The 19,322-nt window shown below is 39.2% G+C and overlaps 1 protein-coding gene across 7 annotated transcripts in view; it reads left to right on the top strand.

Annotated features, from left to right (window-relative positions):
* Positions 1-19,322, top strand: part of Nebl (nebulette) — a 352,705-nt gene that overhangs the window by 275,311 nt on the left and 58,072 nt on the right. For 4 of the 7 annotated variants that reach the window (XM_057787023.1, XM_057787027.1, XM_057787024.1 and 1 more), the window contains 5 exons: positions 2,491-2,604; positions 4,147-4,251; positions 8,591-8,695; positions 11,359-11,466; positions 16,507-16,617. The exons of 1 other annotated variant lie outside the window; for it this stretch is intronic. In XM_057787023.1, the coding sequence (XP_057643006.1) occupies positions 2,491-2,604; positions 4,147-4,251; positions 8,591-8,695; positions 11,359-11,466; positions 16,507-16,617 (543 nt within the window). The remainder of the gene's footprint in view (positions 1-2,490; positions 2,605-4,146; positions 4,252-8,590; positions 8,696-11,358; positions 11,467-16,506; positions 16,618-19,322) is intronic. 2 more of the 7 variants (XM_057787026.1, XM_057787028.1) reach the window with 1 other exon arrangement.

The raw sequence follows: 19,322 nt of genomic DNA on the forward strand, positions 1-19,322 counted from the left end.
AGCTGTGGGTGTGAACAGGGAACTAGACGTCAGCTTGTGAACTGGGGATTGAAAATGAAACAGAATGTCGAGCATGTCTGTTCAGTTAGTGAGGCAGACAGTTGGAAGGTGAAAGATTTGACCCCCACACGCCACTAGATCCTCTTCATTCATGGATGTGCAAATCATGGAGAAGCTGTGAGGCAAGATCCAACTGTACATCAGCGTTTGCTCCAAGTACTTTTATACAATGCAGTTATTTTGTGTTCGTTGGTTAATAGTGGAAACGCTTTTGTTTCATGCACATCTTTTGAAATCAGATCACACAGACAACCAAGGTTTAGAACGCAGACAACCAAGGTTTAGAATGCAAACAACCTTACAGCACTTTGTTTATTATTATATTTAATATACTTATCAGAATGTGGGCAAGAGATTGACAATTATTTCTAAGAAATATGTATTTACTTGGAAGAGGAAATGCCAGGTTCAGAAACAGATAAACTACCATTTTTGCTTCTCACGCCAACCTACACAATCTTTGCATTTGGTGTAACTGTGCGGCAACTCCCTGGCGTACAAAGACAGCAGGAAATGTGCTGTGGGGGTTATTATTATTAGTCATCAGCTTGACAGAGTCTGGAAACACTTGGGAGATGGGTCTCTGTGGGGATTTTCTTCATTATGTTACTGATATTGGGGAGACCCATCAAGATTGTGGGTGGGATCAATCTATGAGCAGAGGGTCTTGCACCGTATAAAATGGAGAAAGCGGGCTAAGGGGCGAGCATGCATTTATCCCTTGCTCTCTGCTGCTGTCCCGTGGATGATACATGAGCAGCTGTCTCTAGCGGCTGCCTCTGTGGCCTTCTTGCAGTGATGGACTGCAACTTGGAACTGTGAGCTGGAAGAAATTCTTTCTTTCCCAAGTTCCCTTGGTTGTTGGCGTATTTCATCACAGTAATGAAAGAAACTCAGACAGGCTCTCTGGGGCAAAAGGCAGAGGACCTACTTTCTCACTTACATAACAAGTTGGCTGAGGTTAGCAAACGGGAACAATTGATAGGAAACTTGATGCCCGTCAGCGTGGCACAGCCCATCAGCTGGTTAGAGTTGCACAGCCACTGTCCAAGAGCAGTCCCTGTAAAGTGGCCGAGCAGAAGAAAGCCGGGCTTGGAAAGGGAAGTGCAAATGTGAACACGGCCGAGTAAGAAGGATCCTTGAGTGAATGCCAGTTCAAGTCGTCTAGGAAATTTAAACTTTTTCTCTGATTTCAAGATGTAAAAACAAGCTAATTTAAAATTATTTTTTCCTTTTGGAAGTGCTTACCAATTATTTAAAATAAATGTATTAGGCAGCACGAATATCAGAAAATGATTTTTAAATAGAACACGCAGAAGGTACTTTTGCAGTGCTGTATTCCCGTCAAAGCTTTACCAGCTCGCTCTCATAGACACCTGGCAGGTATCCCTGAAGAAGACCACCGCCCCTAACAGGGCCACAAAAAGAGTCATTTTCCAATTCTGTTTAATAAGGACTACTGAAAGTCAGAGCTTTAAGGCATGTGGGTAGATGTGCTCTATGAGCATATTACAAGAAAACAAAAAGTACAGTATTTTAGAAACATCACAAAATTATAGAAATGCAGTTTGTTTTTGCTTTTGAAATATGAGTGTGATCTTTCTGGCAGCATTCATCAAGAGCATGTGAGATATGAGTAGCTAAGGTGTTCTCTATCTATTCAGAGAGAGAACTGGTTCCCACATTCTTGTCTATAATATGCATCCATATTGTTATTTATCCATGAAAGAATAACTATAAGTATAAGCTGATAACCCTTTTCATGTTGTTTAATGACTAAAGAAAGAAAAATTTAGACTGAACATTGAACATACTTTTTCTGCTGAATAAGTTGAGGAATTAAAGCAAAAGAAAACTTAGACTGGCAGTAAGCAGATATAGAACGTTATAGAAAATCTGCTTCCTAAAACTTAGGCTTTGAACAATTGAGATATGGATGTTGCAGAAAGTATAGTTTTAAAATGAATCTTTGAACAAATGGAATATGGATACTAACTGTATTCTTTATTTGGAGTAATTATCTCTGGAAAATCCGTTCAATTTCTGGTTCCAATGACCCATTTTCTAAGTGTGGCAGACCTTAAGAAATGTGTGCTCTCACTTCTAACTGATGCTGGGTTCCAGCGCTACAGAAATGGGAGTCAACATGTGAAACGTTCCTATTTTAAATGCATAATTCTCACGAGCAGAGTATTCGATGCCAGTTCATGCCTAGTGGCATTCATGACCAATATTCAAGTAGCACATTAAATTTTCCTAAATGCCCCATTAAGCTTTATGGAGGAGGAATGAATATCAGGAATTTAAATTTTGTAACTATTCATTTGAAAGGTAGTTTTTATTTGATCTCTTAAACAAAAACCCAAAGTGTTTTTTATTTCCCTCCAAAATATGTGACTTAATTCAGTCTGTCCTTTTCCTTTATGGCAGGTTAAATATAAAGAAAAATTTGATCACGCACTGAGGGAGCAAAGCCACTGCTACAACCCGCTGGACAGTGCTGCTTTCAGACAGCAGCAGCTCGCCACTGCCCTGGCAAGTGAAGTAAGTGGTAATCTACAGAAATTGCTCTCAATATCTTCTGAGTCTTGTTTTCCTAGAACTAACTGTGTTGTAATTACTGATATTTAATCAAGATCATGTAATTTCCAAGTAATTTGTAGTTGAAAACACTGAAGCATATTTTCCTGAAGCTTTTTCCCCCCAGAAAAGTATATTATTATAATTTGCTATTAATGGTTACTGATTACTAATTAGTTAATAAGTAGGAACTGTGGTATGAATAAAATTATTATGTCTGATCAAGAGTAGAAATAGATTATAGAGTTTTGCCGGAAAGAGATGTGTGTTATCACAAATTACTAGGTAGGACAACAATTAACTCATAATTATAGCCACAAAATGGGGTTTATTATAAAGCACTACCTGTTACGTGGGGGTTTGTCAGAAAGAATTTGTCATTCATTGTGCTGCTAAAGGTTCACAATTTCATTCAGTTTTGTTCTGTTAAGTGCTGTCTTTGTAGATTCATTTTCATGTTTTTAAAAGTAAGAAGAATTCATTTGATAGGAAATGATATTTCAAACTCCGACTAGAAGGAGACATTGTATAAAAGCAAAAACATTGACAGACAGATCACCTTGCTATCCTTTAAATGTGCACAGACCCTTTCCACTCAGGAAATTGAGAGGTTGCTCCCTGAGGCATCAGCTCGGCTTACCACGTCTCCTTGGGTCTGGCTCGTTTTTCATTTTCCTTAATGTTTAGAAAGTATTTATGGTCAATAACCAGTCTTGGTTTGTCTCTGCACGTTCCAGTGGGTGTTTTTGTCTTTCTGAACCTCTAGGGATGTCAGAATCATTCCTTTCCTGACTGATAAGATCTGAATGTATGCAGAGATGTTAAGCGAGTAGACACGTTCATCTCAAAGGAAACTAGAACAGAGCCTCGAATGCTCAAGGCTGAGGGGCAGGTGGCCTGAATGTGATCCCATCCAGTCATGTAGAGTCCTGTTATGCCTTCAGTCTGTCTGTGCCTCGGTTTCCCCGTCTGTCAAATAGGGATAAAACATTCGACAATTAGGGTGGTGTAAAGATTGTTTCACATATACAAAGTGTTTTTAAAAGTGTTGTGCTTACAGCTCATGATTAATACTCTTGATACTGATATTTGATTCTTATTACTATATTAAATTTAAACAAAATAGATTTACATAGCTACAGAATGCAAAGCTGCAGAATCTTAAAATTACAGTAAAGTAAAACTGAAGTAATTCTGTAGCTGTGTGGAAAGAATACAGCAGTGATTCTCCTTATTTTCTAAAAGTAGAGTTTCTACTATAATTCCATAAGTGTGTTAACACCGCCGTTTTGGAATATATAAACAGTACAAGAAATTTAAATGTTTTCAAGTCCTTAAATAGCAATTTTACTCATTCTGTAGTGAATCAGCACCATCTAGTGGTTACTTGTAAATCCTTCTGCACTAGCAGGACCCTGAGTGTAAGGAGGGGGAAAAGGGCAATCAGGCCAACACAAACCAGTTTCCTTCTGCTAGATGGCTTTTTGTTCCATGTTATTTTTGTAGGTGAAGTACAAGAAAGACGTTAAAACTATGCACGAGCCCGTTTCAGATATCCCAAATTTGTTGTTTTTAGACCATGCTCTGAAAGCCAGCAAAATGCTCAGTGGAGTAAGTGTGCGTCTGGTGGCCATTGTAGAGCACATGTGTGTAGTTCTGCTCCCGGGCTTACCTGCTTCATTAGATGCCTTCTGTGTTGTTCCTTTCCAGCTGCTAACTCACTGAAAAGTATCCACCTGCTTGTACAAATCCCACAGTCCTGGCCCCCTTTAAAGAGTTCTTTCTCTTAGCTTACTCTTCACCCATTGACAGTTTCGTTCATGTACGAAATACATTTAGTCTTTTCACTCTGTATTACCCTATCTTGTCCCCCATCCATCTCCTGCTCAGCCCCTTCTTCTTGCCGACATGTGCCACTCCTTTCATGTCTCTGTGTGTGTTTGGCCCACTGAGCTTAACGAGGGCTGTCTGGAAGAGCAGGGGTGGAGGTTATTTGCTGGAGCATGGGCAGTGGACATGGCTAGTCCACTGAAGAAAGTGAGGCCCAAGGTGGGCTCTTGCTAGCTCCTCACATGCCATGAGTACAAGCATACTTGTTGATAAGCGAGCATCCACTCTGTCTTCCTTCTTTCTATTTCTTTATCTCTATCAGAATAAAGCCACTTGATGTTCATGCCTTGCAATCAGTGATCTTCTGTTATGAAAGACATACGAGTGTATCATAAATGTAATGTCTTCAGTAGCAGACATTTGTCATGGCTTAAACTATATTTTCTCTGACAAGAAATCATGAAGATGCTTATTGTAATATGAGCGGGGTACCTGCTTGTTGTTGTGATTTTTGTCCTGCCCAGTACCCCACAACTATTTAACCCCAAAGAAAATCACACATAGGTCTCTATAAGTTATAAAGCTGATTGGCCCATTAGCTATAGCCTCTCACTGGCTAACTCTCACATCTTGATTAACCCATTTTTCTGAGCTATGTTAGCCATGTGACTCAGTACCTTTTTTCAGTGCTTCAGTGATCTGGGCAGGAGTGGGAGGAATCGACTTTCTCCTTCCCAGAATTCTCCTGTTCTCATTATATCATTTCTACTTCCTGTTTGGTTTTCCCACCTATATTTCCTGCCTGGCCAATCAGCATTTATTTAAAACATGATTGACAGAACACAGACAATTCTCCCACACCAGCTTATATTGCATGGCCACTAGGAGTGTAGTCCTGAGATGGATTCCATGTTATCTGCAAGTCAGCAATGAGGGCTTTATGTCCTGATGAAAACATTTGTGTTTACTATTCACATGGTCAGTTCCTCAGAACTCTAGCTTCTGGGACACTGTGTCCACCTTTGGTGCATCTGGATGCTGCCTTCACTAGTTCCTGTAAATGATGACCCTTGGTCCCCGGTGGCTCCACTCTGTACATATCCAGATCCCACATGCTAATGACCCCATTATTTCTACACCTCTTTGAACAATAATCACCCATTCACTTAAAAGCGTCCTAACTTACAGAATAACCCAGATCAGATGAAAAAATATGTGTGAGGAAAAGTGAAGGTAGTCTTTTAAATAGCTGAGCCCACGGTCTTCAGTGTAAAGCCCCAAGATCAGATCTCTAAGCCTTAGTCATAGAGGAGCTCCAGTTGTTTATGCTGGCAGACACCATTTGCTATTTGTATGTCTACTCTCTTGCACGTTGTCTCCACCAGCCTTCTCGAGGTGTCCACTGCATGCAAGTGCTTCACATGAGCAGAGATTAGGTTTTAATATACTTAAAAAGTTCTGGTCTTTGGGTCAAAAGCAGTATATTACTGCTTCCAGTATTGGAGCCATGTTAACAGACTCAGAATTCACCATTGGTGTCTGGACGCTTACATTGCATTGTCCTGCCTTGTCCATGTTCACCCTTCCACCAACATACATACCCTAACCGGACTGACACACATACCCTAGCCACACCGACACACATACCCTAGCCACTCTGACACACATACCCTAGCCACACTGACACATCTGTGCTAGTTCTGTGCTCTTCCATGATTCATATATTCATTTTCCTGCCCTCTGTACACTCTGCTTTCTTCGGTCTCCAGTGTCCAGCTTTTGTCTTCCTGGCAGTGTTGGTCCCATACTGTACCAAACCCAAAGTCAGGCTAACTCTTCCAGGGACCTTGGGATTCATTTGTAAATGAGGAAGGATGGAATCCTCTCACAGGCAAGATTTCTTTTCAAAATGCCAATGTTTGTTTTACGATGGAGAAAAAGAATCAGACTTTAATATACACCATTTCTGTCATCTCCCAGCCCCCAACCAAGTCACGTTGCTCATTTTATTCACAGTTCCCAGAGCTTAGCTCCCTGGTCTGTCTTAGTCTATATCACAGAAATGATTGCATGGGCCAGAGAGTTTGACTTTCTGCAAATGATTTACATATTAAAATTGTATGAGACTATATTATTTTAAATTGGTTGTAAGTTAGAATAGTCTTCTTTTAAATATTTGTATAAAGAGAATAGAAATTTTCTGGACATAGAAGGTGACTGGATTTTATTAAAATATTGAAGAAGAAATTTCACATTAGATATTTTGCCAAAGTTCAGTGCTAGCTTGTTATAAATGGCTATTTTCATAAGCATCTCTAAATGTCCTGATCTATATCAGAATTTTTAAATTTTAATGTGTCGTCTGTAGAGCAGAATGAGTAATTTTAAAACCTGTTTAGATAATAAAGTGTTTGAAGAAAATGGAGCTTTCAATTTCCTCATAACTTTATATAAATTTAAAAATATATACTGTGCTATTCTACATAACTTCCGCTAGGAGGCAACAAAGACTATTCAATACAGGGAACAAGCCGGGCATTAGAAATTTCACTTGCAGATTAGAGTTCCAAGGATTCGGTTTTAGCCCCTTTTTAGTATATATCCATTATTCCAAGTATAATTCCCTAGATTTCAATAGTTTTGGATTTTGATTCCATAAAAAAATGTGTTTTGCCTTAATACATAGAAGTTACGTTTATTTTATAAGTAGATATTATAAAAGAATATCTAAACAAAGTGCAAAATTTCTTAATATATCATTCAGGCTGGACTTTGCCATTTGCTTGAATTAGCTTTTATTTAGTTTTAACTTAAAATTCACAGAGGAATCCAAATTTAGTTGTCCTCTTCAGTCAAGATGTAATGTGTGAACATTGTGAAGACTTCCCTTTGGGGCTTTCCAAATGTATTTCATTCTGGTTAGAGTTCAGTGATACCTATCCTCATTCCCTCAGTGCTGGAAGCCAGGCTCCCTCTGGAACTTTATCCCTGTGGGGCAGCAGCTCTGTGGCAGGCCACCAGCATCTCCCTTCTCTCTGTTCCTGATGCTAAGTGTTCTTCCCTTTGACACTCCTGTCCTCAGAGCATCTCCTAAGGTCTCTCTGGCCACTTCTCGTAGGCTGCCCTTCAAAAGCTGCATCTGCTTCCCTTCATTCTACACAGAATATCATTTTTCCTGGAACCTATGGCAACTGATTTTACCTTTGTAGGTCTCTGTAGCCTTGCAGCTCTGAGACTACTGTTGGCTTTTAGAAGTCTTTTCCAAGTAGGACTAATTACTAAGCGTCTGGTCTCTAGTGCTAGAAATCAAGAAGAAAATCTTGTTTCACTGTTGCAGGTCTAGAGTAAAATGTCATTTCTTCTCATTCTGGTCTTTTCCAAATTTACCTTCTCATGTATGTCTAAATAGTAGACATCCAACTTCTTCAACTCAAAAAATAATCAATGAATTGTATTCATATCCTTCAGATCCTCTTCTCGAGGCTCCCATTCTTTCCTTGGAATTCTGAAATTAGTTCAATTATTTCTCAGCTTCTTTTTCTCCTCATTACTTTTATTCTTGCTCATGGCTAAGTCTTTTTCTACAGCCGTGGTTCTAGTTTCTAGCTTCCTTTCTCTCCTTTCTTTTTGTTTCTATCTCCTTATGGACACAACTAAACACTATGTCCTAGGATAAGAAGCAGTGTTTATATTTCACCCCACCTTGCCCGCTCATGAACCATGGGACCCCATCATTAGCTTTTCATTACCACCCCGTGATTATCCTTATCATGTTTACAATCAATCCCTGACTATTTCTGTGCTCTTCTCACGGCCTCCTACAGTGAGACCATCTGGTATTGCCCATGTATCTTAGCTCTAGAACTCCCTCCATGCTGGCTGCTGTAGACACAGCTCTGTAACAGCACTGCCCCTCCTTCCCGCTGGCTTCTACGTTCTTTGCTTTACTAAGAATTGCTGTGAGACACCCTCACTCTGTAGCCCAGGGTTGCCTGGAACTCACGGTAGTCCTCCTGCCTCAGCCTCCCAAGAGCTACCACAAACCCAGTTATATTCCCAAGTCTTAATTTTACTCTCCAATCTCTTTTATTCGGAACTAACTTTCATGTTTGTTTTGCAGTGGGAATATAAAAAGGATTTTGAAGAGAACAAAGGGATGTATCACTTTGATGCCGAGGCCACTGAGCACCTACATCATAAAGGCAATGCCACCCTCCAGAGTCAGGTGAGCCCCCTGAGTGCTGCTACCCTCAGACCTACAGGACCATGGAGCTGCCCGTTGCTCAGTGCCATGCTCTTGGAAGCGTGGAGCCCGAGAACATTAATTTTGCTTCAGGAAAAAAATTTCTTAGACTTCTATCTTTTGGGTCAGGGAGCTGGAACTATGTTTCAACTTAAAGTGGCTTCATAAAAATATGTTCTTCATATAATTAAAAAGTTTAAATCTAGGAACTAATTAAACTGTGATCAAATCTCATGATGATTTAAAATTTTACAGTGTGCTGATTTGACATTTTTGAGCTACGAAATTAATTTTCTGGGTATAAGGTTTATTATAATTTCTCCATTTAATTATAAGTGTTATTGAAAAGGGAAAACATCCTTACTAATGTATTTTAAATTAATGTTTCTTCTAACTCTGAAACCCTATGTATTCTGTTAAAAAAAATCCTTAAAACTTTCTTTTTTCCTAGCACACTCTAAGTTCAGGATCTGTTTTTAAGTTATTATTATAAGTTTAAATAGTTGCTAAAGATGCCATTTCTAGCATCTGTTAAGATAAACATTTACATGACTTCTAAATATATTCTGTGGAACATAAATTCCACAAGGAAAGTAACCTACTCTCCTTATGGGCTTCCCTTCCTCTCGCTGTGATGAGGCAGTTCAAGAGGGTTCACAGGTTACAGCCCATCATTGTTGGGGCGCCAAGGTGGTGGGGATTTGAAGCAGCTAGTTACACAGCTGCATCCACAGGAGAGAACAACGGAGTAATGCATGCATTCTTGTGCTCAGCTCACTTTCTCCTTTCTCACACAGCCTAGGACAAAATCACCCGCTTTTAGGCTGTCTCTTCCCACATCAATGAACATAAATGAAACAATTCCTTGCAGGCAGGTCCACAGGCCATCCTGACCTAGGGATTCTCTCATCGATATTCTAGTGTGTCCAGCTGATACTTCAACACCCCCTCCCCAAAGTTTGGAAGCACAAATTTTGTCTTTAAATCTGTTTTCATTCTCTCTCTCTCTCTCTCCTCCCTTTCTTTCTCCTTCCCTCTTCCCCCTCTCTTCTTCTTCAAGATAAGGCCAACCTAAAAGTTTGTATGTAACTTGACTTGCAGCTCACCTCTTACCCCTTTACAGATGTGCACCCCTATGCTCACCATAAATTCTTATTTTCTTTTAATTTTCTCCCACAAAATTTTATTCTAATATAGTATGATATCATTTATGCAACACTCTTGTTTATCAATTAAAATTTTCTACAACAAAACTATGTCACAAATAGGTATTTTAAAAGTTGTTTTCCTGTCATTACAAAGTTTTAAGTACTGGACATTTCTTTTGGGTTGAACTCTCTACGATTATCATTAAAAATCAACTTAAATAATTTAACAAGCAATTACAAAGCTCAAGAGTTAATGAAAATACATTTCTGAGTGAAATGGGTCGTGATCAAAGCTCTATGAACTCAGTTCAAAAATATTGCTAAAATGATGATGGCTTACATATACTTTTAACTTTTTTTTTTTTTTTAAATAGATGATGGCAGGTTGGGGATATAGCTCGGCACTAAGAGTGCTTGCTATACAAATATTAAGGATCTGAGCTCATCCCTAGATCACTAGAACCCAGGTCAAAAGCTGGGAGTAGTTACAACCACCTGCCCCTGTAGCTGTAACATTGTGGTGTGGGGGCAAAGAAGACAGAAGGATTTCTGGGGATTTCTAATTCCACATGCACGTCTGTCTGTCTCAAGGAAGTAAGAGAGATGGGATAGGGCAGGACACCCTACATCTTCTTCTGGCCTTTGTGGCACAGTCACAGGTACACACACTTACACACACAAACGTGTGCACGCCACACACATACACCACAGACACAAACACATATGCATGCATACACAAAGAAAATAGAAAAACAAAAACCTGAAGCTACAGAAAATTCCTTCCTTTTATAAATAGAATGGAGATGAAACTAATTTTAATTAAAACAAATAATTCACAATATAATATTAAATAATGGATAGTGAAATACAAGGAAACCACATGTGTTTTCTTAATATCTATGGGAAAACTTGGGAGTTTCCAGGATCATTTTCCCTCTTTTGAAGGAAAGATTATCATATCCATTTTTTAAACTTATTCATGATGTTTTGATAGACATGGAGACTATCACCGAGGTCTCTCTCCCCACTCCTTCATTCTTCTCTACTCCACATATGTATGGGTGTGAGTACAGACATAAATAAACCCATATATTTATTAAATATTTTTGTATTCTGCCTATCTGACAAAATATTTTATTTGTTCTCTATATAACACATTTAGAGTCCCATGACACGAAATACCTTGTAGTTGGGCTAAAATAAATTTTTTTCCTTAAGAATTTTTATATATAACCTCTTCCTTTCTCTTGTATGTCACTAACTGGAACTCATCCATCACCCTAAACTGCCGGAATAACTTGATATCACAAAATAAGATGATTAGTTTTGGGTATATTTATTGTGTTTTGCTTTATACTTGGGCTTTTGGTTGTTGTTATCACTGTTATTATTGTTGTGATTTGAACCCAAGACCTTGCCATTGCTAAGAATGTGCTTGCCACTGAACTATATATAGCCGTTATTTTTATATGCTTTTAATGTTTTTCTTTCATGCAGGTAAAATACAGAGAAGAATATGAGAAAAATAAAGGGAAGTCCATGCTTGAGTTTGTTGAGACACCATCGTATCAGGCTTCAAAGGAGGCTCAGAAGATGCAGAGTGAGGTAGGGGACTGGGCTTGTTGCCAAAAACTCAAGGGTACTTGAAATTTTCTCATTTGAAAAGAATCAGCCGGCCGGGCGAGGGTGGCGCACGCCTTTAATCCCAGCACTCGGGAGGCAGAGGCAGGCGGATCTCTGTGAGTTCGAGACCAGCCTGGTCTACAGAGCTAGTTCCAGGACAGGCTCCAAAACCACAGAGAAACCCTGTCTCGAAAAAACCAAAAAAAAAAGAAAAGAATCAGCCGGTGATGAGTGGAATCTACAGACAAGAGCGCTGCTCTGTGGGGAAGGCTTGGAAACTGTGTTCTAGACCCTGCATTGCTCTTCAGGGCAGGCTATAGGACTCCTGATCTAGACCCAGCCCAGCTCAGCATGGCAGGTTCAAGGATTCCTGTTCTAGACCCAGCTCAGCTCTGTAGAGGAGGTTCAAGGACCTCTGTTCTAGACTCAGCCCAGCCCTGCAGGGGAGGTTCAAAGACCCCTGTTGTAGAGCCAACACAGCTCTGCAGGGAGGCCCAAGGATCCCATATTAGACTCAGTACAGCTCTGCAGGACAGGACCTGTGTTCTAGATGTAGCCTCTCACTGCCAGAGGTCACTGAATTCGTCTGCTTGTTTACTGATCAACAACTATAGCTAAATCAGACAAACTCCTCTTTGCCCTCACAACCCATGGAAAAGCACTTACACTTTTTTTTCAGATTGGTCATGACTATAAATCAACACTTTCAAACTGTATTGATGTAAAACTGAGTATCTAAAATTAATTGAAAAATGAAGATTTGGTTGTTTTTTTTTTTTTTTACCTCCCCCTACAATGGTAAAAGAACCAACAATTAAATAATTGAATCCTTATTTTGTGCCTGCCGCCTTGCTAAGAGCCTCACCTACATCAGCTCTTTAGTCCTTAAGCAAATGGCTTGGGGAGAATGCATCTATGTATGCATTTGTAATGTGCTGAAGTAAACGATCTCAAAGTCACACATCTGGTAATGTCACCAGTGTTTTAGTACCTGGTCACAATCTTGGTACTTTCTTCCTCTGTCAATTTATTTAACTGACCCCCTACCCAGGAAATACATGAATGTGTTTTGTTTACTTTGCTTCTAAGAGAGGATAACGCTGCTATAGGCAGATACTCTTCAGTGTTGTGTGAATTCATTGAGCCAATAGCTTTTGAAGTACTGGCTCATTAGGGCATGGGTACTTCAAAAGCCAAAAGAGTAAAACCACACAACACCACAATTATATTTTCTCTGGCCAGTTGATCCCTTCATTTTCTTTCCACGTAGGGCACCAGGCACAGTTTTGTCTGGAGTCAGTATCTACCCTCTGTGGTTACCAATGGGCTATAACTTTTGATGGACAGAGGCAATGACAAGTACTGTCAGACAGTTGCAGCTTAGTGTTATGTTTTCGTTTGCCATCTGCTTTGAGATGCTATAATCCATCCTTTTGGGAAGAAAGCCCTTCAGACAATAAGACTAGACACACTTGGTTTAATTTCTTCTTAAGTCAAAGAGGAGAGGGACATTATTTATCCTTCTCTGTCATATCTTAAGTCTTTTATTGAATTTGATAAAGAACTGTCAGTACCTGTGGTGACTAAGTAAGCTGTCTTCTTTAGGTGACTTGGCAGAGCTGATAAATTTGGTCCAAGCTTAGAAGTTCACAAAAGCTCACCTTAAGAGGACAGACTATACTGGAACCTCATTTCTCCATTTAGACAACTGTATAGGAAGCATTTCTGGACAGTCTTTCTACTGCAAGATTATCTGTCATTGCAGAGCTAGCCATGGATTTTAACGGCTCTCCCATCTTGTAGGAAGTACATGGCCGCTGTTGCAGGTCTATAGCCCAGGGAGAGATTTTGACTTTCACGGTTGTCTGGAAGTTTAACAGTGTGTAAAACTCACAATTACCTCGTGGTCCCTCACATCATCCCCATTGCTCCTCCATGGACCCTCACAGACACCCCACGGCCCCCTGACAGCCTCTTCATGCTTCCTAAGCTTGCCAGTGCCTGCCACTCTCTCCTGGCATCCTCAACCAGAGACAGGGACCCAGGCTGGAAACCCTTTATCATGCTGTTTCTTTGGATTATCTTAATTTTCTTGTATCCTGACTACTTAACTTTCATCTCACCAACAGACCTACACCTACCTCATCATTTATGGTTAATATATTTCGAGGCCTCGTTTCTAAATTAGAAACAGTAGTAATTTGGAGAGTTGGGACTTTAGCTCCTCATTCTCATGATAACCTCTCTCCCTTTCTTCACCCTATTTTCTCTTTCCCTCCTACTAGTGAGACAGGTTGTCCCTTTAATTATAGCCACCGATGATTAGATTCCCTTTTTTTTTATTTCCCTTCAGATTTTTTTTCAGTCTTGCCTGTTCTCAGCAAGGCTTGATGAGAGTCAAGGCTTCCATTAGGGGAGTTCTTTGGGTCAGATTGATATTCTCAAGGCTAGAGAAATAAATTTCTGAAAATTTTAGATCAAGATGATATACTAAAGTACCTTTGGATATAGAAAGAACAAAAACAGACCTGAAGAAAACCCCTGTATAAGCAGAGACTGCACATTCGCTTCCCGGCCACCCAGACTGGAATAATCACACAAAACTGTACTAATTACAACACTGTTTGGCCAATGACTCAGGCATATTTCTAGCTAGCTCTTACATCTTAAATTAACCTACTTCTATTAATCTAGTATCATCATAAGGCTGTGACCTACCGTTAAGGTTCCAGTATCTCTATTCTTTGGCAGCTACATGGCATCTGCCTGATTCCACCTTCTTTCTCCCTGAATTCATTTAGTTTTCCTGCCAAGCTCTAATCTGCCTTGCCATAGGCCAAAGAGGATTCTTTATTAACTAATGGTAATAAAACATATTCATAGCATACAGAGGGGAATCCCACATCATCCCATCTTAGAGTTGGCTTTTAAAACTAACCTGGATTATATTCCTTGAGGTACCTGATTGGAAAAGCCTGATTTCAAAGAAAGTCATTCATGTTTTTGTTCTAACCTTTAATCGTGTTTGTCTTGTTTCATCTAGTGCCTAGATATAGGATTAATCTGTGTTTTCTAGAAGAAATCTCTAAATATGTCCTTGGGAAGTTCTTTGTTTCTGTTTTCACAAATGTGTCTCTCTACAGAGCCTAACAGAGGTTTTTGATTCTTTCGGGCTGAGCACTGGGGCCCTCCAATCTCAGCCATCCTTTCTCAATGATGCACTGCAGTGATTTTCCTCCAGAAAAGAGCTTTTTGAAGTGAAATAGCTAATATAAGTCAATGCAGACACACACTTTGTTTTACTCTATAAAGAATGCTTTATAAAATATATTGGCCTAGAAATGTCAAATGTCAGCGTTTGGGTGTATAGTCATTCTATCCCAATTAGTTCTACATGAAAAAAAGAACAATTTCTCATAATTGCTTTTTGTGTATTTATGATTCTTTCAGTCAAAATGCTTTTAGTGAAGCTTCTTGATTGACTTACTGAACAGCTATGTACTCCAGTTTTTCTCATAGTATTGTCATTACTGGTTGAGTGACGACATGTAAGACAAACGCTAAACGAGAAGGCGATGTGTTTCTCTTCATCTCCCTTCTGCTTTGGCGAATACACTTATTTGTGCAATCACTTTTCTTTGTAACAAATGCATAATGAACCTAGAAATAGCTTCTCATTTTGCATGAGTAACAATCTTAGGAACAATTCATCTATTTTATCATCTTTATGATGTATTTTGAATAAAATATTTGGCAAAATCTGGCTCCTGTTTACTGAATATTTCAGATGAATAGATAATTTGCCATTTGAAGAGATTATCTTTATAATCTTAAAACATGGGTTATTATTGTCGGAGAGGTTGGTTAGTGGTTAAGAGTGCTTGCTGCTCTTGTGGAAAACTTAGGTTCAGAATCCGACACCCACATGGCATCTTACAAACATCTAACTCCAGTTCCAGTGGATTCAGTGCTCTCTTCTGGCCTCTATGATACACATATATATTGCAACCAAAACACTCATAACACATAAAATAAAAATATATGAATCTTTAAAAATAAAACATGGTTGTCATTGATTTTCAAGTGTGAAACTCAAATGCTGGAATTTGTAGTCATAATCAAAGATTATGAAAGGCAAGGATTGTTATAGAGGTAGCTCTTCTCCAACAGGAGCGCCATAGGCATCTTCCATTCGTTTCTCATGTGAACTTCAGCCCTCACACTTGATGAGTCAGTGCTCAATCATGGACTCCCAGGATCAAGTCAAGAAGCAACAATTCCACCCCTTCCTCATTCATTTGATTCCATTTTAAAATTGGTTCTCCCAGACTCACAAAAGACTGACTTTGAGAAGGATAATGGGTCTTGAACATTTATACTTCTGGAGAGTTTCAACTGGCTTCTACACCACCAGATTTTCTTCTAGTGGATTAGTCAAACTTCCTTTGAGTGAAGTCATCAGATGATCCAATAGAGAGCCTGTCTTATTCTTCCTATAAATGGAGCAATATTAATCACAGATGCTCAGTACCTTCACTATGCAGGAGAGGCTGCTTGGTGGCTGTTCTTCATTGGTAGAATTGTCTTGCAGTAAGCCATGTGGAAGTAACCAAAGAAATAAAAATACGGGTCAATTTAAGTTGTAAGAGCTAGTTAGTAATAAGCCAAAACCATCAATCAGGTATTTATAATTAATATTAAGTCTCTGGGTGGTTATTTGGGTGCTGGCTGGTGGGACAGAACTGACCAGTGGTCCTGACAGGAAAACTCTGCCTACATTGTGTAATTGACAAAACTGGAATTTTTGTTCTGTTGTTCTTTTTGACTGCTTAATTTTGGTGTATAAGGTTGTTCTTATTTATTTGCAAGCTTTTTGTAACAAAGTTTATTAAAAAATAATAAAGATGGTGGAATTATATGGAAGACCACTAGTTTGGTTCTGAGACTGAATGCTTGTTCTCATGGTTTCCTTACCCTCACTAGAGTTCCCTATATTGACTATAATGTGGTCTTATTTGACAGAAAGTTTACAAAGAAGATTTTGAGAAGGAGATTAAAGGGAGGTCCTCACTGGATTTAGACAAGACTCCTGCATTTCTACATGTGAAGTACATCACCAACCTGATGAGAGAGGTATGGCCTTGTGCATTTATATTAGATATCACAAAGCAGGAAAAGAGATTCCAGAAGCATCTACTCAGCAGTTTTCTGCCAGCTGCATATCTGGGGTGTGAACGTCTTATCCTGGCCTTCACTAACAGAGCTTTGCATTTTCTTAATGCAGGGAGGCACACATTATCATGTCTGTTTGCTGTTGAAGGAAGAAATTCTCCATATGTTCTGTAAAAACTTGAAAAGTTTTCTGCTTTTGTGTTGTGATTCTAGCTCAGAAGCTTTGTGGGTAGGGAGTTTTATAGCTTCATGGCAGCTGGCTCTTACAAAAAAAAACAAACAAACACTAAATGAAGGCTTGATTCTCTCTCCCATACAACCATAGAGAATTATATATAATTTTATACTGTATAAGCCATAATAGGTATTTTTTTTTTATTTAGGGAGAGGTGAATATATGCAGTACCCCACTACCACAGATTTTGCAATTGAGTTTTCCACATTTGGGGAAACCTTGGGGATTAGCACATCTGGTGTGCAAACGCTAAGCTTTGTGCTGGAACTAACTTTTAAGACCAGGCTGGCCTTGAGCTCTGAGAGATCCACTGGCCTCTGCCTCCTGAGTGCTGGGTTTAAAAAAGTATACTACCATGCCTGGCTGAGAAAATCAAATTTTTGACAACTTGACTCTCATAAATTTAGTATCATGAAATATATTCTACAACCAGCTTTAATTAAAAAAATTGAATTCTAATTTGTAATTATCTGTTCGCGTGTGAATTTGTGTACCTAAGCGCAGTGTCGCGAGGCCAGAAGTGTTCAGGTCGCCTAGAACTAGAGGTATGAGCCACCCAAACTGGGACTCTAGGTCAGATCCTCGAGAGCAGTACAGGCTCTGATCTGCTGAGCCATCACTTTAGCTTTTTGGGTAGTTTTCTGGTAGCAACACAACCCTTGATAGCAGAAATGAGGTAGTCGGGAAAGTCTGTGATTTATTCAAAAATTCTTTCTCTTCTAGTTGGGGAAAATTACAGAGTTAGCATGTGGAGCAGAAGAATTTATTGCCGTGCTTTGCTTTTATCTTCACAGAACTTTTCTTGAAATCTTAATTAAAGTTTAGCTGAAAATTGAGATATTAAATTTGTTGAATATTAAAATCCTTAACTTTAATAAATCAAGACATACGTGTGTATCAACATTTTAAAAATTAATCCATTTCCTCCAAGTGGCTCAAAGCTAACTTAGAGCTCTTCTAATTCTACTGTGATATTCTCATTTGAATGATTTTATGTTAATGTAATCTAGAATATAATGCATAAGTAGAATATAGAAATAAAGGTGAAGTCCCATCTTATTCTAAATTTTTGAATCAAAGAAATGATCCCTCTGAAAGAAATGTCTTAAGGCAGTGGAATGAATTGAAGCATGATTTCCATTTAGAGGCCTGTCATCATCCACTTTTAGTAAGTTAAGTGACAGCTGGCCTTTGCCATTTAAGTGACATCAGAAATTACTGGGATTCTCTAGAGTAGCTATACAACGTCTGTGGGATTCTCTTGCCCTGTGTGTTTGTTTGTTTTGTTTTTGTCACTTCTTATTCTTGAAATTTTCTTTGAAACTGAGAACAAACACATGGGAGAGCGCTGCTACTGCTCCGCGTTACAACTGTCTTCTTGGTGTGCACGTCAGAGCTGGGTCTCCCGACCGTGTGCATGCAGGTGACCGAGTGAGCTTAGTCTTTTCCTTTTACTCCTTTCTTCTTTCTTAATGGGGAAAACATGACCCTCATCCTTTCAAAGGAAGCATGCAGAACAATAATGGTATGAGTTGCCTGTAATTAAAACAGCAAAATTCACTTAATAGCATTTGGACTTAGGATTCTGAATGTCTGAACTGAATAGGTAAAGAGGCTGGCAAAACTATTCATTGGATTGGGCAGCTTGAGGCTAGTGGAACAAAATATCACAGACTGAGTGGTTTCAAATCAGACAGTTCTCCTTGTTCTAAAAACCAAATCCCAAATCAAGGTGCTGGTGAATTTGGCTCCAGGTGGGAGCCCTGTTCTTGCTTGCCACTGGCTGCTTCCCTACTGTCACCACATCAAAGGTAACAAGGGGTCTCTGTTATAGTTTTCTAAGGAGCCTTTAGTCTCATCATGGGCCCTACCCTGTAACCTCATCAAACCCAGTTAACGTCCAAGGGAGTAAAGACTGCAACACATGGGTTTTAGAAGACTCACAAGTACTTCCTTCACAACGGCCAACCTTTTACTTAGTTACACAGAGATATCTAATGGAAAAAGCCATTTGGTTTCTTAATACAATTATACATTTCTACGTATAAGCCCTTAATTGTAAATGGATTCTGTGCTCTATACTTTAGGGTTTTATATTGCCATTTAGAGTCTCCAAAGTATCACTTTATATTTTAAAATGTATGTTTTATGTAAGGCCTTTGGCTCCTCCAATATTTTGCCTGATTTTTCTCCATTGCCCTTTGGTTTTAATAGAACATTTATTTTATTTCCTTTTATCATGATGGAAATGGAGACTGAGTTACTCAAAGGCCTCCTAAAGGTCACACGACCAAATTAGTAGCAAGGCTGTGACTTTCATCAAGGTCATTTGACTGAGAGCTACTTCCAAGATCACACGCAGGCTTGACAAAGTCCCCTAAAGCCATTGTTTGATCGGAAATCAGGCTAATTTAATGATTTATGAAGGGGT

This window comes from Chionomys nivalis, chromosome 13, assembly GCF_950005125.1.
Source record: "Chionomys nivalis chromosome 13, mChiNiv1.1, whole genome shotgun sequence".
In the NCBI taxonomy this organism is placed as follows: Eukaryota; Metazoa; Chordata; class Mammalia; order Rodentia; family Cricetidae; genus Chionomys; species Chionomys nivalis.